The 23,333-nt window shown below is 34.0% G+C and overlaps 1 protein-coding gene across 7 annotated transcripts in view; it reads right to left on the reverse strand.

The window, feature by feature from the left end:
- The window catches only part of LOC138335940 (dynein axonemal heavy chain 3-like), a 120,058-nt gene that overhangs the window by 27,255 nt on the left and 69,470 nt on the right, over positions 1-23,333 (reverse strand). For 5 of the 7 annotated variants that reach the window (XM_069285143.1, XM_069285141.1, XM_069285147.1 and 2 more), the window contains 17 exons: positions 21,066-21,210; positions 11,404-11,427; positions 10,369-10,607; positions 9,824-9,973; positions 9,185-9,401; positions 8,331-8,444; positions 7,739-7,891; positions 6,818-7,006; positions 6,241-6,379; positions 4,473-4,663; positions 3,855-3,950; positions 3,130-3,321; positions 2,158-2,291; positions 1,541-1,703; positions 1,029-1,211; positions 359-517; positions 16-87 (listed from right to left, as the gene is read on the reverse strand). In XM_069285143.1, the coding sequence (XP_069141244.1) occupies positions 16-87; positions 359-517; positions 1,029-1,211; positions 1,541-1,703; positions 2,158-2,291; positions 3,130-3,321; positions 3,855-3,950; positions 4,473-4,663; positions 6,241-6,379; positions 6,818-7,006; positions 7,739-7,891; positions 8,331-8,444; positions 9,185-9,401; positions 9,824-9,973; positions 10,369-10,607; positions 11,404-11,427; positions 21,066-21,210 (2,560 nt within the window). The remainder of the gene's footprint in view (positions 1-15; positions 88-358; positions 518-1,028; positions 1,212-1,540; positions 1,704-2,157; positions 2,292-3,129; positions 3,322-3,854; positions 3,951-4,472; positions 4,664-6,240; positions 6,380-6,817; positions 7,007-7,738; positions 7,892-8,330; positions 8,445-9,184; positions 9,402-9,823; positions 9,974-10,368; positions 10,608-11,403; positions 11,428-21,065; positions 21,211-23,333) is intronic. The other 2 variants (XM_069285145.1, XM_069285142.1) reach the window with 1 other exon arrangement.

Consider the following 23,333-nt stretch of genomic DNA (forward strand, 5'->3'; position numbering starts at 1 on the left):
AAAATCCATCCATACCTTCTTAGCTGCAGGCCAGTAATCTTCGTATGCTTTTCCATTTCCATCCACCTTCCGATCTGGTTTTATGCCCTGAAATAACAGAGTTACAAAAAATAAGTTGGCTAGGTGTATTTTTATTCATTCAAAATTCGAAATGATCTTGTCAATGAGTTGTTTGTACAATATAGATGTCCTCATTAACTAACAAAGTAAATCACCCCTTATGCCTTTGTCCATCTTGTAATAGGATATTAACTTAAATACACAAACCTTTTTCAGACAAAAGCAAAGCAATATGTATTCAGAGAGACAAGTCTGTATCTTGCATTGATGTTTAAGCCAGGAAAGATTTTTGACCTACCTTCATGATGCAGACCGATTCCATGACTAGTTTGACTCCTAATGGCGGATTGTTCATCGTCTTGACAAGGGTAATGTCGTTCTGGTTTAGGGTGTCAAGAGCAGACACAGCAGCATTGAGGGCAGGCATAGCTATGGCAAGCTTCTCTTCACATTCAATCTACAAATCACAAAAAGAAAATCATGCATTTGTTCATTAACCTTTCATCCATGTATCCATTTATCAGATAGAAAATGACATCATTGGGCTTTGAACTATGGCAGCAAAACATTTTGGCCTGAACAGAATCTGACATAAAAGACAGTTTCTATACTTTACCTTATTTGAACCATTGAACTAAGAAGTAATAGCATATCACCTTGTTCATTATTGATGCATAGGTATGAAGAATTTTGGAGTGACCTTTAACCGACCTTTACCCCTTGACCTCCAATTATTACAAATTAATTACATCCCAAGAGAAAATATGACCAGGAATCCTGGCGGGGTCTCACTAGAATATTTTCCTAGGATCATTCATATTGCAGCGGGATTATTTTTATGTGGAATCCTTGCCGGGATCCTGGTTTACCTAATCGGGATCCCTGTTTGTCCCACCAGGATCCCTGTTAAATTTTCTCTTGGGATGACCTTGAACTTTCTTTGATTGACCTTTTGACCTTGAACTTACTTTGATTGACCTTGCTTCACTGGCTGCTTCATTAGCTATTGCCTCGTCCTTCTCTACGACAGCTTTGACCGACTCCACTTCGATCCTTTCCTTTTCGATGTACTTAATCAGATCCTCTGTATCCCGACTGGTTTCCTCCAGCTTTGGCTTCAGTTCCACTAGTTCTTGCTGCATTATGTTTACCTGAAACCATGACAACAGCATTATGTTTACACGTCACCATGACAACAGTTCTTTCATCTAATCTACATACAACTGTTTCTGCCAATCTTCAAACATACTTTTTGTCTTGATAATAATCATAGAGAAAAAATTGTTTTATTGGCCAAAAACTTCTGAAATCATGTACATATAATCTTAATACAACTGTGTCAATCCCGTGTTAGCCTTGATCACATGGAACTAAAAAAAAGGTGAAAATATGAACATAAAACACATTAATTTTCAACATGGACCCTGCAGATTTAAAAATTATGTTTGGTACAGCAAAAAGACTGAAAACAGAGACAAACCTGCTGCTCGGAAAAGTTGAGCTTTTCCAACCCAACTTGGTATCGGTTTTTGAGTGTGAGTATTTCAAGTCGTTTCTTGTTCAGTAAATTTTTAAATGTCTTGATAAGTTCTAGGTAGGATGTTGGAGTCACATAATTTCTTCTCCTTAGGATGTCATAGTACCTAAAATCACAGAAATAGAATCATATAAGTTAGTGTTTTTTGTACTCAGTTTTGGTGTTCAAAGACATTCAGAGTTTCTGTTGAAAAATCACCAACCTACATTCAGTGCCAGTTAATGCTAATGTTGTGGCCTCTGGAAGCCACAATAGTCACCAAAAATTTAGAAATAAATAGATTTGTCATCAAGGAGGACAATTTAAACCCCGCCTCGTTTTGAAACAAAGGGGCATAACTCTCAGAAGGACGAGTTCTCTTATTCAGATGAAGATTATGCACATATACACTGTATCTATAAGGATAATTGCCAACATTCAGTTTTGTTGAAATCCCTTCAGTAGTTTAGGAGGAGTAGGTGGGGGAGGTATAATTATGAGTGATAGCTAAATATCATTTAAGACCTGCAATATCACAATCTTTAATGAATACAGAAAAACAAAATCTTTAACTGACTTACTTTTCTGATAGGGCCCGTACACTCTCGTGGAAATGTTTACACATGACGACAGTTTCCTCGCGCACTTCCTGTGACATTTCCACATCATCAAGGAACTTGTTTGCCACTAATTCTAAGGCATCCTCTGGCCAGGCCTGTCAAAACATCAATTACACATTACAGTTAAGGTTTAATCCTTGAACAAGGAAGGACAACTCTTTGTACATGAATAATCAGATCAATTACATAGGAATTCAAATTCAATTTTAGAATTTTCTATGAATGGATGTAAAAGTTGAATATATTTTTTATTTTATATTTATATATGTGAAAATATTTCAAAGTGAACTAAGCGTTGCACTATTGTGTATCTCTGCTAATGAAAAACAGCATTATTCAAAATTTATTGATATGCTGATACTGGTTGTCATAATTCAAATTAACTTCAATTTATGACATCAACATACTTTACAACAACAGATGTTACATCAATTAAGCAAAAGAAGCAGGAGGATTCAAGGAAAATAACATCAAGATGGACTTACTCTGACAAGAGAAATTACTCTTAATCAAGGGAGAGAACACAGCGATTACAAAAGCTCTTTCCATGGGAGACAATCTAATTAAAATTAGACTTGTAATTCCACTCAACTACGATACTCTACGTTACGCTCCAATACAAGATCTTACTATGCCCCGTTCGGGGTCACCTCGATTAGATTGCATGGGAGATAACTCTCATTTATGTGTTGTACCAGTATTTATTAATTGCAAATAAACATATTAATCGTAGGAAACATAGAAAACATTGTGTAATGAAGGCTGATAAAATTTGATAATACAGTTTTTTGAAAGAGAGGTAACTCTCAAACATTAGAGGGAGATAATGTTATAATTTTTAATTAAATCCAAGGGAGATAACTCATTGATGTGGTGTAATGATTAATTGGAAATAAAGATATAAAATGGTCAACACAGAAAATCTGTGGATACCTTGAACCAATCGATAGTACAACAGTTGATAAGTGATGGGAACATCCGAATGCGGTTACGGAATGCGTCGCCGATCGGACTGAACGCCAGGACCACGTGAAGATTACGTCTGATTCTCTCTATAAACATGTTATACATGTTAAGTGGTGTCATTTCTATCACAAGGTTCTGCTGCTGACACAGATTCTGCATCTGTAAGATGAAATATGTCAATCAATTCATGACAAAATATATGCATGTAAAATGTGTAATAGTTTAAGACTATCTAGCTCATTGTGGAATGAGATCAATTTCAAAGGTTCATATTTTACCCCCAAAATAGAAATTGAATTCTCAAACACACTTTTCGACTGCAATAGCTGTTATTAGTTTGAACTTAATCATAAAATATTATTACTTTTCTTGACTTTCTTAAAACACTTGAAAAAACTCATCATTATTTTTTAAATGTCACAGGAAGAAATCTCTTGGGTTATAGGATGTATGTACCGTTTTCGACCCAATAAGCGCCCACGGTACTTAAAAAATTGATAAAAATGAAAAGGTGTTAATAAGTCAAAATTATTGCAAATTTATACTGTTTTATGTAGTTTTGGTCCTATTTGTGCCTGTGAAATTGAAATTGAGGCCTAAAAAAGGGGGGGGGGCGCTTATAGGGACATGGGCGCTTATTGGGTCGAATACGGTAGTTAAAATTCTTGGTATTTCTACATGATTACACCTACCCTTTCTATGATGGCCAGTCTGTCCTCATTCTCATACAAGTTGGGGATATCTCCTGTGTTCAGAATCATATTGACATCCTCCAGGAAAGATTCATCCTGTAACACAAAGAAATATCAGACATGAAACTCAAGTAATTCTATAACAAAACACATTTCCACAAGCAGTAATGATAGAATAGAAACGGAGCTCTCATCTCAAGGGGTATAACAACTGTAACCATCTGTTTTCATTATTAATGACTTTAATGGCAATTTAATTATTGAAATTTTCAGTTTAAACCTTTTCTTGTAATATGGGGCTTCAAGGTCCCAAAGGGATGTAGATAAAGTACAATTCACTGTCGATTAAAGCCACCTTTTGGTGATTGTAATGTCACAAAAATCATATAAAAACATGACGTTATAATCAGCGGAAGGTGGGACAAAATAGACGATCTCGAAAATCCTGGATTGTAGATGAATCGTATTTGCAATGACTTATTTTCATGAATTCCAATCGTCCGCTAAATATCCCAAATTTAATCTCAAATAAAAATCATTAAATATTTTAATGCTAACTCTTTTGGAACACCTGGCTCTAATTTATAATCATCAATCAACTATCATGAGTTGTCTCACCTTGATCTGGTGGTCTCCGAACAGGAACACCATGGACACGCCCTCATCACCAGCCCGTCGCATCATGTGACGTAAGTCCTCTCGCCATTCAGATGTGGTATAGTTTTTCGTGATCTCAATCTGGAACAGCTCGAAGTCCGACATGAATGCCGATAACTTGGCGGCACTCTGTCGACCGCTGCCACCAATACCTGGAAGAATGAATTAGTTTTTACTTTGATGTTTGTGAATATGAATAGTAAGATAAAATGATAACACTCCTTGTTTTTTCACTAATTAATCAAATAACACATCAATTGTTAATTAGGCAAGGCTAACATCAATTTTCAATAGATTCATACAGAGTTAAAAATCACAAGATATTCATCGGGCCTTTATATATCCCAGATTATCAATAACTAGAAATGTCTAAAAATATATTAATGTTTCATCATCCATTTTGAAAGAGTATATGGACGGGACGTAACTGGTTAACATTACATTCCACCCCATTTCATGATGGGGACACAGTTAAAAGGTATATGATTTAACGACCTTCTGAATTCAGCGACCTTCTGTCTTAAACGACCTAAATTATTCCTCCCAGCGAAAATTACTATATAATCTGTCTGTATTAAACGACCGTCTGTCTTATGCGACAAGCGACCATACTTTTAGGATCCAACGACACTCGATGTTCTGTATTTAACGACCCAAATCACACATGCATTTGTCTTCTATTCATATATAAAGCCAAGCCAGTTAACTATCCTGTAGGGCTTCCAACCCAGCCCCATTAAGGCAAGACAAAAGAGCTATCCATATGGCTTGGTTATATACACGAGGTGTTCATTTTGACATAAATTAGCACTTATTCATGAAGTCTCTTGGCTTCGGTACCGATGGCCGAAGCCGTCTGCATGTCTGAGCTGGATATTGCAAGGAAAATGTGCTATTTATTCACGATGTTTGTGATAAAAATCAAGAATAATCACTTCCAAAACCAACTAAAATAATGATGAACAATGATTTACTCACATAAGAACGACATGAATGTAGAAACATTGTACTGAAAATGTATCAGTGTAGCTAAGCATGATGGCAGCCATTTTGGGAGATAGTAACAGAGGAGTCGGAAATAGCTGATTTCCGGATTTTTTTTAAATTATTTTTTTTTCACACTATTTTTTTTCCCATTTTTTTTTTATCTATAAAACAAATGAATAAAATGATGAAAGAAAATACAAAAAAAAAAAAAATTAATTTTTTTTTCTTTTTTCTGCTTTTAAATACATTGTAATTTTGTAGCTAATTATGATATATAAGTGGTAGGCCTAAACAAATATTTGTTTTAGAAATTTTTAATCTTATTCATGAATAAAAACAGAAAGATAAATAAAAAATAAATAGATAATTGAAAAATAAAAGTGCCTAAAATTAAATACATAATTAAAAGATGTATTAGATTATGTGATATATTATATATTTAATGATTTCCTATTATTTTGACTGTTTTTAGTACAACAAAACTGTCAAAACATGTCCCACAATATTGATACATGTATTTAATTGTATCGAAAGGGGTGATTCAATTAAGAGACCAACTGTCATATGTGACCTATTTTTCAATCTCCTTTGGAAGGTCTCTTAAAACAATTTTGACTGTAGTTAAAAGGTATATGATTTAATGACTGAATCAGATCTGATGAGGTAGCCACCAGTCGTAACAAGGGACCTGCACATGGAAAGTCATTTATGCATCTGATTAACAAGTAAACATAATACTCACCAACAAGTAAACAATGTCCGTTTGGCTGTTTGAGGACGCGACTAATGCGAGATATGTGTTCTATGGCAAACCTGAACATGACTAGACTCATCGGAGCCTTGCTCATCATATTGTACTCCTCCAGGTAATGTTCTATTGTCTGTAAAACACAAGGTCATTAAATAATAAACTCAAGGTCATCAAATAATGAACACAAGGTCATCAATACTGAACACAAGGTCAAATAATGAACACAAGGTCATCAATACTGAACACAAGGTCAAATAATGAACACAAGGTCATCAATACTGAACACAAGGTCATCAATACTGAACACAAGGTCAAATAATGAACACAAGGTCATCAATACTGAACACAAGGTCAAATAATGAACACAAGGTCATCAATACTGAACACAAGGTCAAATAATGAACACAAGGTCATCAATACTGAACACAAGGTCATCAAATATGGAACGCAAGGTTAAACAAAGTCATTAAATAATTGACACAAACTCATCAAAAACTGAACACAAAGCCATTGAGATCATAACACAAAGGCAACATATAATGAGCACACATCTTATCAATTTACTCACCTCTCTTAAGTCATCCATACTGGAGATTTCATCATACAGTTTTTCTTCTTTACCCTTGGAAAGATAGTCCCCAAACAGGAGACTGCGAATGTCGTCATCGACAACGGTGACTCGCTGGTCATTTTCCTGTGGTAGCAGGTGTTTAAATAGGATGTTCATCTTCTCCTTAAATTGTGTCTCTATACAATGCTGTGAAGGCAATAGTATACAGGAATAATTAATTTTTCTTTGTCTCTAGCTTTCTGATTGGCCTATTCATTTTTTTCATTCCACAATGAAAAAAAATCAGAGAATGGCGCGAAAACCCGACATTAGCCTTGGAAAAAAATGAATGGAATTGTACGTGTAAATGTATTTCATTTTATACAGTAGCCTGGAAAATTAATTATAAGCACTGAAGTTACTATTTTTTAATTTCATCGGGATGTGAAATAAATTTTGTTTGCAAACTTTTATGAGAATCTGCTTCGTGGATTCACACAGTTTGCAAACAAAATTTCTTTCATACCCCGATGAAATTAAAAAATAGTGACTTCAATGCTTAATTAAACATCAATTTTCAAACTTACAACAGAGCCCTAGAAACTGAAATTCAGTGATGGTGAAGTTAATTTATTGTGTTGATAATTCTCACTCAGTAATATGAAGCAGCAATACTAATATGGGCAGAAGAATTGTTTGCTATGAAAAATTACAATTTTCTTCTTCTAAAAGTGAAGGGCCACTGAATATCTGAAGATATTGACCTCCAATATTCAAAACTATGAAACCCCAGACAAAATTAAATACAGATTCTAGAGAACAAAATATCAAACTGAAGTCATCACAATGTGGGAGCTAACTTAAGCTAAATCTTCTGTAACAAATTCTACCGAAAAATCTCTCAGGATTTACCTGCTACAGTATAAAGGTGGTACTTACCTTGACCAGACCAAAATAGGTTTCGCGGTCAGTTTCGTCCACTAAGCGGTCATAGAATACACGATAGACTTCATGTACCCATAACCTCATGATTTTGTGAGAGGCATCGTTGCCCTCTGGTGGCATTACCTCTGGCTTCAACAGTAGGATACCCTGTAACAGGCACAATATAGAGTTATTATAGGATAATAAGAATGCTGTAACATTGGCCCCAGGAGGAGGGTGGAGGTAATGAAGGGGTGGGAATAGGGGAGAGAGAGTAAAAGAAGCACAGTCTTGGTAAAAACAACTTAATGAATATAGTTATAACTGATAACATTGGTTTTTTATAAGTTTAAATATTTGAAAGTACGTTATTCAACTGAAGGCATAAAACAGTGATAGGTTCAACTTTCAAGGACACCATAATAAGGTCAAATGCTAAGGGACAAAGGTCAAGGACACATTGCATCTTCTACAAGCAAAACTAAGATTGGTCATTATTAGTACAAATATACTTCCTAGTATGGAGCTTTCAATTATATGTTTACAATTATAAGACTGTTTCTCTTCAGCTGATATCAACACTCTATTCAAGGACACGAATTATTACCTGTACAACTCTCGCAAAGTCTCGGAGGTTGAAGACGTAGTGTGATCGCGAGGGGCTCGGCAGGAACTTGACAATGGCACTGTTATATATCTCCATGGTACTCACTAGGATAATCTGTAATAATCAGTAAAACCTATCTTAGTGACCACCTCTGTAAAACCTGTCTTAGTGACCACCTCTGTAAAACCTGTCTTAGTGACCACCTCTGTAAAACCTGTCTTAGTGACCACCTCTGTAAAACCTGTCTTAGTGACCACCTCTGTAAAACCTGTCTTAGTGACCACCTCTGTAAAACCTGTCTTAGTGACCACCTCTGTAAAACCTGTCTTAGTGACCACCTCTGTAAAACCTGTCTTAGTGACCACCTCTGTAAAACCTAAATCTGTCTTAGTGACCACCTCTGTAAAACCTGTCTTAGTGACCACCTCTGTAAAACCTGTCTTAGTGACCATCTCTGTAAAACCTGTCTTAGTGACCACCTCTGTAAAACCTGTCTTAGTGACCACCTCTGTATAACAACCACCTGCTAAATAGGATCACTAGGATCTCAAAAGACCAATTTTAACACAATTTGACTGGAATATATAGACCATCTTGCTTTAATAACCATATTTTTCCTCCGTTTCTTTGGTGATCTTTATAGACAGGTTCTATGAAGGATCAATTCAGAATTTATCTTTGTACACAGGAATATATCCAAATTCAAGTCAGATACAAAGACTTCAAAAGACATTTTAAATCTGGTACTTCTGAAATAGTAGTAACTAAATAACAAATATTTTCAGACAATATCAACAGAACTCTAAAACGAGGATTTTGTTACAAACAGATTGTCTTTGATACTTATTTCTTACCCTTGAAAATCTACGAAGAGTTGTCTCAAAGGAATTGAAATGCCAATCTAAAATGGGAGAGAAGATGTTCTTCATAGTTTCTTCATCAAAAGATTCTATGCCTATGACATTGAAGTGTCGGGTAAAGCGAGGTGTGACGTTGTTTCGTCCTCCACCAGGGGGCCCCATAGCCGATACCATGACGATATCAACCAGCTCGAGGATGGTGGTGTCTTTTCTGAAAAAAGAAATGTTAATTTACATTTTAAATTTCAAGGCACATTCATCAGTGATAAACAAATATTTTACTATAATAATCTGTGCTACAATTTTTTCCATTTTCCATTCTTTGGTGATTTCGAATGAAAACTGAAATCTACTAAAAATTGTTTAAATGAAGCTTGTTTCATTAAAACACTTCGTCAAAAAGTAACTATGATGTAATATGATGTAAAAGTCAGCTTAAGCACATGCCAAGAAACAGGCCATGATTTAAACCATGGACCATGAAATAACATATCAAAATCATCCAATAGTAACACCACGGTCAGTAATATATGTATGACCATGGTCACATTTAACTCATCACAGATGACCATATCCAAAAATGTTGACCAAGGTCAACCATGTTAAACAAAAGTGGTAATAAAGCGATAGTACCTATCAAACCAGTACTTGTGGTCAATCCACTGACGGAGGATCTCTATTGGTGGCTGGGCTCCGTACTTCTCCTTGGCTGGCATGTTAAGGTCATCAACAAATACACACAGCTTCTTACCCAATGTGGGCCCATATACACCCTTCTTTCTCCTGCAAGGCAATAGAAAATGATTAATTGACATGTTAGTGGTAACAAACTTCAACTATCAAAATACAAGATGGCAGCTTATCTCAAAATGAAATATGTACAGCTAGGGCCCATGGGGAGCCTACATATGAAATTTCTGACATATCTTTTCAGTACTTTCTCAAACATTGAAAACAAGCACTATGTTGACCTTTGACCCTTTAGGTCTAAACCAGTGAGACCTTTAGAGGTCAAGGTCAGTAGAATTACAGTATTGCACTGCACATGTGTTGTGTTGCCTGATATCTTTAATAGTTTGAAAAATATGGCCAGACAAACAAGAAATCAAAAGCTCCCACAATCTTGTCTGTTTGTGTGCGAGTTCCTACTTATATAATCTGTATCCATCTAATTTTACCTGTCTAGTTTGGAGAAGATGATGTCCTGTGTCTGACTGGCCGAGGTCTGGGCTGAGAAGTTGATGTTGGTGATGATGTATTTGTCTTTGGGGAGCTGCAGTAAGAAACTGTTGGTGATGGCCGACTTTCCTGTCCCGGTGGGACCCACAAATAGCGTGGGAATGTCCAACATGACAAGCCGTTCCAGGAAGTACCGTTGACGCTCCGTCTCCACGGTATTAATAATCAGCTCGTTTATCTATCCAGGTAAGAAACACAGGTAAAAATAAAAAAATTCTTAATTACTCACAGGTCATAATAAAGGTCAAGGTCATTGTGGATGGGCAGATGGTATCCATGACGATATGATGAAATGGAGGGGCAGATTTTTTTGTGATTATATGTATTCACACTAAAAATTTTAGCAAAACAAAGCTAGCATCCACCGCAACCAAAACCACAACAATCGCTTTGGATTAATAATGATCAAACTTCTACGGCATAATCTGCTATCCATGCCTTAAATACAGCCAAAAATGATTTAATATACAAGCATATGGCAATTGATTATATAAAGATTTCTAATATTCTTCTTTCATCTTAAATTAAATAGAACAAAAACTTATGATGATTAAAATCAAAATCAGCTAGCACCATCAAATTGCATGTAGTCCCTTTTCAAGCAAGAAGCAATATTTGTTTGAAGAAATCTGAAATTTTATACCTCTCTTTGGTTAACAGTTTCTAAAAAAATTTGATTGACACCAAATTTATGTGACGACGATCAAACAAGATGCAAGTGATACGTAGATTTTTCCACGTTACAAAATCATGTGACCACCATCATGCAATACTTAAAACTATCTGAAGTCCCCCCTTTCCACCCTATAAGTGCAATCCCTTTTTAATTTCTTAATTAGCACAAATTCTTAAACATTTATTAAATATATCTTAGGGAAGCTGTCATTGATATTCAAACCAATCAAAATATGATAAGGTTTTTGATGAATTTTATAAAAGACGTAATTATAATGAAAATAATACCGTAGGCTTACCATGATGCGGAGTTCTCGATCTCTCTGTATCACACATAAATGGTGAGAAGAAAGAAAACTGGTTAGTAAAAATAAACACTGCAAACATCAAACTGGTCATGGGGACAAACTCACATGTAAACACACCAGGTCAAGGTCAGGGGAAAGGTCAGGTGAAAGGTCAGATTCAATGTCATATGTAATGTCAGACTCAAGACCAGGTTCAAGGTCAAGTTCAAGGTCAGACTTTAGGCCATAGTCAAGGTCATGTGCAGAATCAGATACAAGATCCAACGCAAGGAGAGATATCAAGACTAGGCTCAAGGTCAGACTCAAGGTCATATTCAAGGTAAAATGCTTTAAAAAAAATCCAAAAGCAGTCATCTGGGGAACATTTCATACAATTCAAGTTTTTTCCTCTTGTGTTGCCTGTAAAACAATGCCATATGAGCAGTTTTTATTTTCATTTTCTTAAATTCAATAAAATATTAATATCTAACAAAAAGCTGAATCCACGGAACTTGGTATTTTTACATGTGAGACTTGTCAATGACATGTAGACAATATTCCAGGAAGATATGTTAACTAGGATGGCAAGCTCGGATGGAACATATCAAAGTTGTGATTTAAAACCAATAAATGGTCAACTAGCCATGGTGAAATAAATGCTAAAGAATAGGTTGGGTTTGTACTTGGATTGCTAAATGTTAACTGGTGAATAGATTGATTGTGGTAAATGATCAACGATAATTGGTAAATTTAAGTTTGATTTCACAAGGACAATTGTTGAATTGGTTCTTCGATTGCAAAAAGGTAATTGGTGAATTGTTTGATTGCATCAGGGCAATTGTTGAATTGTTGTTTAATTGCACAAAGATAAAAAAAATTTGTTTTTTGGTTGCATAAGGAAAATTGGTGAATAGCAGTTTGGTTGCATAATGATAATTTGAAAATTGTTCCTTGAATGCAAAATCATAATTGGTGGATTGTTGTTTGATTGCAGAAGCATAATTGGCAAATTGTTGGTTTTTGTTGTTGTTTTTTTTGTTTTGCATAAGGATCATTTGAGAATTGTTGTTTGATTGCATAAGGATTATTGGTAAATATTTGTTTCACTGTATAAGAATAAATGGTTGGTCGTGGTAGACATGCTGTGAGGTTTGTTGCTTTATTGTTGTTAGGCGGATTGTGATTGGATAATATAAAATGATACAGGGTGAATCATGTAAGAATTGCTAATTATAATGACTAGCTTTTGGGTGAATTCCTAAAAGATAAATGGCAGGTTGTGATGGGAATGTGTGTGTGTGTGTGTGTGTGTGTGTGTGTGTGTGTGTGTGTGTGTGGGGGGGGGGGGGGGGGGGCTATATCAGAATTATATCAGTGTTCTTGTAAGATCAAAACAAGACTATCTCTGGATATAACAGGACTATGATGGAATTAAATTTTTAATGAAACTTCTTTGATTTTGTTTTTATTAAAGTTTTTGTAACCATAGTGAGACAATGGAATATTGCCAAGCAAAAGAAATACATGTTTTAACAATATACAAGTATGGGGAGGGGGGATAACAATGTAAGGGATAGCAAAACACATCTTCCTGGAAGCTCAAATCAAGCTGAGTAAATAGACTGGTAAAATATCGGGATATACAAATTAAAATTTGAATTAAATATGGAATAAGTTACACAGTAAAAATCAAATCCTGAGATGCCAAGGTACTTTATCTTTTCACTATATTTTATATAAACAAAATTTTAATTGAAAATGAATATATGCTAAAAACTTGCTAAAATTGTTTGAAATAAATATGAGAAATGTAATGATTTTTGATAAAAAAGATATAGAGTATAAAATTTTTACAAAACAGCTTTATAAAAAAAAATTGTATGGTTGAAGATACTATCATATTTTTTTTCTTTTCAATTAAAAACAATTTTGATATTGATTAAAATGAATTTATATCAATAAATAATAATCTGAAAAGATTATTAAGTTTTATAATTACAATGACATCACAGAAAATGAAAAGTCAATTAAATTTTAACATCAGGTTTAATTTCAGGTTAGGGAAAATAAAACAGAAATATTCAAGTTTAAAAGATATTAAATCAAAATTGGACAAATATTACAAATATTTATAAAATATGAAAGAAAACGTAGGAGATTTACAAGGATATGTTACACAGTCTTTTTCAGAGTATTTTACTGGCACCTTGAATATTTAAAATCAATATTTCATTACACTGGGAAGGTACCAGTAAAACACTATCTCAATTTTTTATCAATGTATGCAGTTTATACAGAACTTCTGCAAACCTAAGGAGCACACAATTTATATTTCATCTAGCTATAAAGCTAATTACTAAAAGTTAACTGTATGCCAAACTTTTATATCTTTATCAAAATGCAACATTGATTTTCATAAAGTTCATAAATATCATATGGACCTAAGGTTAAAATACAAATAAATTAATTACTTTTTAATTTTAGAAGATCAATACCTTTTTCTATAAGAAATTTAATAAACTCTGAGTATTTGTATATAAAATTCAGATTTGAAGCTATAATTGTAAATACTTAGGATTAGAAAAGCCACTGATTTGTACTAGAACAATGACAGACATTCCTGAGCTACCAGGTAATTTCTGTAACTAAGAGATTCATCAAGATTCATAGAAATTAAAGATCGATCTTCATTGAGTCCAGCAAGCCAAGATTCCCCTGATTAGAATTTCAATTATTTCTTAATCATCTTAAAGGGAATTATTTAATTTGGATCACTATCACATCTAATATTAGATTTACATGAATCACAAACCTTAAATTCTAAAAATATCTATCATTTATTGGATTATCTCCTTCAACAGAACTTATTCACCCCTAAAATTTCATAATGGCCAGGTCGAGTCTTTGTCTTAGAAGAGTCCAAATGTATCTTCAGGGGTGAATGAATTAAAGGAAAAAACTCTTCTTGAGCAAATTTTTTTTCATTGAAAACCGAACTAAAATTTGATTGGTGGATTGCTGAAAGAACACAAAATTAAACATGAAGGTATGATTAATTAAGAAATAAAATAGGATATTAATTAGGAAAGAATTTAAGGAGGCTACAGATTTACTTAGTAGACAGATTGAGAACTTCTACTATTTTTAAAATTTCCATTTATAATGTGTTGTTTTTTTAAAGCGAACCCAGAACCAACATGCTGCCTCTATCAACCACATGCAAAATCTAGATCTACAAGAATTGTGCGTTACTGTAACTAAATTAGTTGTGCTATTCCCCATGCACATGTGAATTGCTGACATGCAAACCAAGAAAATGAAAATAGAACATATTCGTAATTACAAACAGATAATTGTAACTTAATAAGTGTGACAAAATAGTTTCATCCTTATGCAACTTATCCAAAGCAGATCTGATTTAATAACAAATTATATTATAATCATAATACTAAATTATTCATAATTTCTGTACAATTATGAAACTAAAGTTACGAATCAATTACTTGACATTATAAATTGCAATCAATTATAATATGAAAGCAATAAAATATTCAATATAATACATTGATAATAAATACACAGCTCATACCTGTGTAATAATACAAATGTTACCTTGATTCTGTAATAGATTATAAATTCTATTTATTTCTGATAGATATGGTCTGAGTTTGAAATGAAAATGAAAGTGATCGGGGATATACATTTTTGGGTTGTGGATATAAATAAACAAGAGGCCCAGAGGGCCTGTATCGCTCACCTGGTTTTTTGTTAGTAATTATCACAAGACTCAGACAATTAGAAAAATAAGCAAAATTGACTCCCAAAGTTTAATTTTGAATCACAACCATACAATGATGCTATTGATACCATACAAATATGCTATCCAATACATAGGTTCAGAGACAAAGTAATTTATATGAAAATAGTAGCCTAATTGACCTTTTGACCTCGCATCTATTGCCGTCTAAGGCCCCGGGGGTCAGCCCTATCATTTGTACAATTTCAAATCCCAACCCTATAAGGATGCTACTATTGCATTATAAGTGCTCTTCCATTCTTAGTTGCAGAGAAGAAGTCGTTTATATGGAAATAGCTAAATTGACCCCTTTTGACCCCACCCTTCAGGCCCCCGGGGGGTCAGCCCCATCATTTGCAAAATTTTGAATCCAAACCCTATAAGGATGTTACCATTGCATTATGAGCGTAATCCCATGTTTAGTTGCAGACAAAAAGTCATTTATATGGAAATTGACCACTTTTGACCCCGCCCCTCAGGCCCCCGGGGGGTCAGCCCTATCATTTGCACAATTTTGAATTCCCACACTATAAGGATACTACCATTGTATTATGGGTGCTATACCGTGCTTAGTTTCAGAGAAGAAGTCGTTTATATGGAAATAGCCAAATTGGCCACTTTCGACCCCGCCCCTCAGGCCCCCTTGGGGTCAGCCCCATCATTTGCACAATTTTGAATCCCCACCCTATAAATATGCTACCATTGCATTATGGGTGCTATACCATGCTTAGTTTCAGAGAAGAAGTCGTTTATATGGAAATAGCCAAATTGGCCCCTTTTGACCCCGCCCCTCAGGCCCCCTGGGGGCAGCCCCATCATTTGTACAATTTTGAATCTCCATCCTATAAGGATGCTACCATTGCATTATGGGTGCTATCCCATGCTTGGTTTCAGAGAAGAAGTCGTTTATATGGAAATAGCCAAATTGAACCCTTTTGACCCCGCCCCTCAGGCCCCCCGGCGGTCAGCCACATCATTTGTACAATTTTGAATCCCCAACCTATAAAGATACTACCATTGTATTATGAGTGCTATCTCATGCTTAGTTTCAGAGAAGAAGTTGTTTATATGGAAATAGCCAAATTGACCCCATTTGACCCCGCCCCTCAGGCCCCCGGGGGTCAGCCCCATCATTTGTACAATTTTGAATCCCCACCCTATAAGGATGCTACTATTGCATTATGGGTGCTATCCCATGCTTGGTTTCAGAGAAGAAGTCGTTTATATGGAAATAGCCAAATTGACCCCTTTTGACCCCACCCCTCAGGCCCCTGGGGGGTCAGCCACATCATTTGTACAATTTTTAATCCCTACCCTATAACGATACTACCATTGCATTATGAGTGCTATTTCATGCTTAGTTTCAGAGAAGAAGTCGTTTATATGGAAATAGCCAAATTGACCCCATTTGACCCCGCCCCTCAGGCCCCCGGGGGGTCAGCCCCATCATTTGTACAATTTTGAATCCCCACCCTATAAGGATGCTACCATTGCATTATGGGTGCTATCCCATGCTTCATTTCAGAGAAGAAGTCGTTTATATGGAAATAGCCAAATTGACCCCTTTTGACCCCGCCCCTCAGGCCCCCGGGGGGTCAGCCCCATCATTTGTACAATTTTGAATCCCCACCCTATAAGGATGCTACCATTGCATTATGGGTGCTATCCCATGCTTGGTTTCAGAGAAGAAGTCGTTTATATGGAAATAGCCAAATTGACCCCTTTTGGCCCCGCCCCTCAGGCCCCTGGGGGGTCAGACCCATCATTTGTACAATTTTCAGTTAGTAGCCCATAAGGATGCTACCAGCCAAATTTTGTTGAAATCCGACCAGCGGTTATGGAGAAGAAGTCGATTGTTGACGGACGGACGGACGGACGGGACGGACGACGGACGACGGACGACGGACGCCGGACGCCACGGTATGGCATAAGCTCACCTTGGTCCTTCGGACCAGGTGAGCTAAAAAAACATATATATCAAATCCATGCTATAAACACCAAGGAACTCCCAATAAAAATTAATTTTAACACAAATCATGCACAAACTGGAGTAGAAATGCAAGTTGGACATTTTTATTCAATACACATTATGAAATTATATTTTTTCTGAAGAAGAAAAAAAAAGTATAGCAAAATATGCAGAACATCTTTTGTAACATGTCTTAAACAGTAACAATATCTTAAAACAAATTGTTGTCCCAAGGATGATTCTTCCTGTGAACTGCAATTCAGAAACACCTGGCGCCATCTACACTTTCTAAATGAGCCAAAGAGAAGACAACTCTAGGCTACTTTTTAATGCTCTTATGAATGCATGAGTACTTGAAGACAGACATAAAACTACATTTAGATCATTATCTGATCTACTCTGTGTAAATATGTATATAAAAGAGCTACAAAACCGTATGAAATAAATAGAATAAATTCCTCTTTGTTTCTACATCTCGACATTTCTACTTGGTAAGATTAAGTAATTATATACTGTTATTTCCGTCATTTCTCCATGTAGAGGTATCTGCTCTTGAAATTTTTTTAAAATAAATTGCTACGTAAATATCGTTTATTCTAAAGTCAATAATTTTGCGAGAGAAAAAAATGTAATTTTCTTACGGATATTAATAGCAACAATCGATACTTTCTTGTAAGGGCAGATAACTCCACACAAAGAAAGACTCGATAAACCATAAAATTGCATGCATATAAATCCCATTACACAAGGGAATATATAACATTTGTGACTTGTGTATACCCATTCTCTTACCATCTCTTGAGTGGCTAAAACACTCTTTGGTTTTTCCTTATGTTTGCAAAATGTAATGACAAATGAAAATTAATAAAACATAACAAAATATATTGTCTCTGATTTCATTCTTTGCTTTTATTAACTTATGAAAAAAAAATTAAAATGACAACCAAATTATGATAAGAAATTATAATTATCAATTAAATACTTGCATGAAGTTGTTGTAAAAAGAAAAAAATTCAAGTTAAATCTAAAAGACGTTTTAATATGTTTTCGTTAAAACCAAATGAAATGATATGAATTAGGAATATTGATGAAAATTATTGATGAACAAATATTTGTTCGATTAATTATGGAGTTGCTCATTTCATGCTGAAACTGATTTTCTAATTAATTTAACATATTTCATGCAATTAGTACAGGCAGATCAGAAGTGTATTACAGATAATAAATAAAAAGTTATAATTAATTATTCAATTAATAACAAATTAAATGTTCCATTTCATTTAACGAGAACAGAAGATTAGCAGAAGAGAATTTAGTGAAGCATTCTGAGATAATTATACATGCTTTTAACATTGTGGTAAAAATTAAGTATACCAATACATGAAACTTCCTTGCACTTAAATATTTGTTTATGTAAACATTTTATCTTTTTACTAACAGAGCACATCTTCCATGCTTTTTTGAAAGAAAGGCAATGCAAACCAAATTACAACGTACTCTATTGAACAGACATCTAACACTACTACACTTTGTGTGAGCTTTGACACACCATTCTACTCAAATCTTGTGAAATCAGCAAGGACAATAGAACAAGGCAACAACTGACATTGTGAATGATCCTTGTCATGTGACCAATATTCCAAAGTCATGTGACTATAACGTTCAGGTGTCATGTGACAATAACAATACTGTTGCTCCAATTTTGACAAACGACCTGAAAATTTATGCCATATATATTTATGCCATTCAAATTTACAAGAAATACTAACTGTTTGATCATGTGACTTTTGTGACACATCACTTCCTGTGTGTTTTATATATGACATCACTTCCTGTGTGTTTCACATATGACATCACTTCCTGTGTGTTTTACATATGACATCACTTCCTGTGTATCTTACCTTCTGTTTAACAGGCCGTTCACCCATCAAACTTGGGCTTGGCGGCTTTTTCTTGTTGTCCTAGTTTTACGAAATTGTGAGATATTCTGATATCCATAATTAAAAGTTACATCAGATGACAAGTTAATTCACCCCTAATTACATTTATAAACTCATCTCATATCAAGCCTGGAAAAGTTCATTTTAACATTACAGGGGTGACTATTAGTGAAGTCAGGTTGTCTGATAGGAAAGGGGTAAGATAATTTATATAAAGGGTCTGTAAATTCAGCGGTCACTATAAATTTCAAATATCTTGCTTTATACATAAAAAATGGACATGCTAATTCACAAAGCTATAAGCTTAACACACCAAAGTGGGTCCTGGATGCTGATACATTTATCACATAAGATTTTTCTCTATTGAAATTGAACGAAATACTATTAAAATTAGAGGGTTCATATGTCAATGAATTTGATCATGACCTCTAAATCTATAACCAGATCACTGGATACTGCAGAGATATTATCAGAACTTCACCTACTATAATAATATTTAGATATGGAAATTTTGTATTGAAATTATCCTTATACTGAAAATGTATGAGGCAAATGAAATTGTACATCACATTAATCTTGAATTAAAGCAATCATGCTTGTTTCAAGATGTCACCAACATTTTCGACAAAAAATGAATTATTCAATGATAGTACTATGGTGAGATATCATTAAGCTTACATTAAAGAAAATATCTTTATACCATGTTCACTGTTAATTTAAAGGGATAAGCATCCTAACAAATAAATTCATAGAAATAAAGCAGACAAAACAGGATCTATTCATTGTTTTAGCTGAAAATGAAGCTTTTTTCCCTGCATGCATAGGGAAAATAAGAACAATGTGCATTTTTCTTAATGAAAAATAACTGACACCCACAACCAAACTAATTCAGAATACTAAAAGTTGTATGAGAAAAGACAATGATCATCTGGCAGTTAATGAGAGGTCAAATACTGAGCAGAGGTCATGACCTTTAGGTCAAATGATGATCAAAGGTCGTGACCTTTATATCTATATTACAGCAGTGTTAAATTACTTGTTACTATGGCAACAAGTGTGTAGATATTACCTGTAGATTCTGTAGTAAAAATAAACAAATATGGCAGGTAAATCATATGATATATGAACCAATCTATTTAAAAGAAATAATATTTATATTAACTTATAGATGGATGGCATGCCCATTTCAGGAAATTTAAAAAAAAAAAATATAAATCATAAAAATAAATCAATTAATAAATGATAAGTGAATAAAAAAAAATTAAAAAAAAAATGATTAAAAAAAACCCAAACCAAAACCACCAGTTTAAAAATGATAACTTTTGTGTTTGTGAAGTGATCAAATATAATATGGAATGAGATAATTAATTGGAAATTAGGTGAATCAATTGGTTATTACAGAAATATGAAAACTGACATATTTAACATCAAAATAAAAATATCTATGAAATGAATAACATTTTATATAGTCTGAAATAAATCATCTCTCAGCTCATACTGTATTCTACATCTGAAAATTCTCCTTGGTTTCTTTTCAACCTGCCTTGAATTTTAATATATCAAATATTTATAGAAAATGCCATTTAAACCTTCTAACAGATTTATAAAATAATTATTCAAAATCTTTTCAGAAATTCAACTAGATATTATTGTAATCATTCATGGACTTTGAAACACTCAACAACAAATCTATTAATTCACTGGGTAAAACCAGTCCGCTCATTTATTGCAATTCAATATTTTCTCTAACTGCAAATACTATTTAATCTTAGTTGTCCCTGAAAATAAAGCTGACTTAAATACTTTAGGTCACACAATTAATGCACAATTAATGAAGGATTAATGTGTTATCAATTACTATGAGATACATGTCAAAAAACAAACAAAAAAAAAGCACCAAAATATGGTCACACAGCATATATATATTCAGCCAATCAGAAGAGGTTTAACAAATGGTTTAGGGACCTACCTTGGCTTTGTCATCAATTTTGAATGGCTGGATGAGACTACTCCAGGTGTACCAGGAGCCGAATTGTTTCCGGATGTACACATGGTCATAGACTAAGCCCTTCTTTGGAATCATCAATCCCCGTGAAAATTTGAGATCCTTAGGCCTGTAGAGTTGACAGAGGTCAGAGGTCAACACATGAAAAATTCAAGGTCATAACGAACAGTTAAAAGTTTGACTGAAAATGGAACATGTAGACGGAAATACTGCATGAAATGAAATAATATACTTAAAATGTTAATGAAACAATCAAGAAGACAATTGAAAGGAATTAAAAAACAATTTATCTGTGACTTATCTCAATTAATAAAACGGTTTAGACAGTAATTATGTCTACCTTACTTTTCTATCATTTTTTATCAAATGTTATTTCCTCTTTTATGTCCTAGTAAACATTTTTAGGTCATCATCTTGAACAATAACTGTTGTTTTTCTTGTTTTTCTTACTCAACACAAAAAAGGGACAAAGAAATTGAGGATGGGTTGAAACAGGGGGGACAGGTACTGTGGGAATGAGGATAAAGTTAGGAAACATAGGGTATTGTTAATCCTCTAACAAAATACACAACAGTTACATAGTAGAGGACCACTACACATAGATATGTTTATTATCTTTATATAACAGTAATGAAGCAAATAAGCATGGTATAAATTGATCTGAATATTCAGTTTAAAATACAAAGCATGGATAAGCCACACAGTTCAAAAATAAGGATGGGTAAATAATTCTTCTTTTACAATGCTTAGAGATGACTGATTTTAAATATTGCTCTTCATGTATGTAGCACTCAGGATATAGGCATCCACTATGTTCATACTGAAGGATCAAAAGAGAGCTAAGGAAACTAGGTTTGTCAACGTAAATCTTTTCTTGCTATGAGTAGTTAACCTTTGACCTTCCAGCTTGGGGTTTTATAAGCACCCAAATCTATAACAAACTAAACTCCTAGTTACATATATCTAGTTATATTGGGTTAGTCTTAGAGATGACTGCAGTAGGATCATCTGTTCGCAATACATATGTGACAGGTGGGATATCCTTCTAGTGTTATTGGCAGTATGCTTCGGTGAGATAGTACTTTAATATATAAAGTAATAGGACCAAACAAACCTATACCCTATAGTCTCCTATCACACACACACACACCTAAAAACCACACACATCAAAGAATGAAAATCACAATTTTTTATTAATAAAAAAAAAAACTTTTTTGATAAGTAAACGTTCAGAAGTTATTCTTGATTTTTTTCTTCTGACAATCATTTGTTGTCTTAAACAAGGAGTCAACATTTTCAATTCATTATGATATGAACCCCACACATCCACACAGTCAAGACATTATACCGAGTGCTGACAATATGTTCCCAAGTGACATGCAATGCTTTAAACAAGGGCAGACAACTCTTTTGGTGCCTAAGCTCATCAATGAACCCTAAGCTATAGAAAGAACTTCTACTGTGAAAAAATGCAAAAGCAAGGCACGACATAATACGTTTTCAGCTGGAGACTCAATTTTAACATGAGCATGAAGTGATTTGAAAATGAAAAGCAATTACTTAATGTTTACCTTAAAGTAATGTATTGTTACGCTTTCTCCAATCTTTACATCATTGTTTAAAGGTTACAAAATCTTAAGTATTTTCAAATTGTTCAAAAGATTTTCCCTTTATGATTAGAGCCATCAGCTGATTGTCATTTCAAACAGGATTATTTTTTTTCCAAATTATTTTCTACATATTCTTGGATATCCCGGATATATACATGTACAATGAATATATCTTTTGTCTGTGAGTTTGTAATTTCAAAAAGCAGGTTAACAATATGAAAACATTTTCAAAAGTATTATTATTTTCAATGAAAATTTTGCTGAAATACAACAGTTATACAACAAATTGTCACGTCAAAATAAAAATGGCAGCACACTTTTTATATCCGTAACCATAGTAACCATATTTCCACCACCATCCCACACTCAATATCACACTTATATTTTATCACCAATGACCACAACAACAGTTCATTAGTTCATTTTCTTCTGAACTTTTTGATCATTTATTGAGGGTAAAAATTTCCAAATAAATATTTTTTGGCACATTTTTTTTTCAAACATTTTTTTTTTTTTTTTGACATAATTATACTCTTATGTTTTTTTTTTCTTTTTTTACGAATTTCCATTGTCATATTCACTGTAAGCATAATAATTTTGGTGTAATTAAATTCAAAAACAA

This window comes from Argopecten irradians, chromosome 12 (assembly GCF_041381155.1).
Source record: "Argopecten irradians isolate NY chromosome 12, Ai_NY, whole genome shotgun sequence".
In the NCBI taxonomy this organism is placed as follows: domain Eukaryota; kingdom Metazoa; phylum Mollusca; class Bivalvia; order Pectinida; family Pectinidae; genus Argopecten; species Argopecten irradians.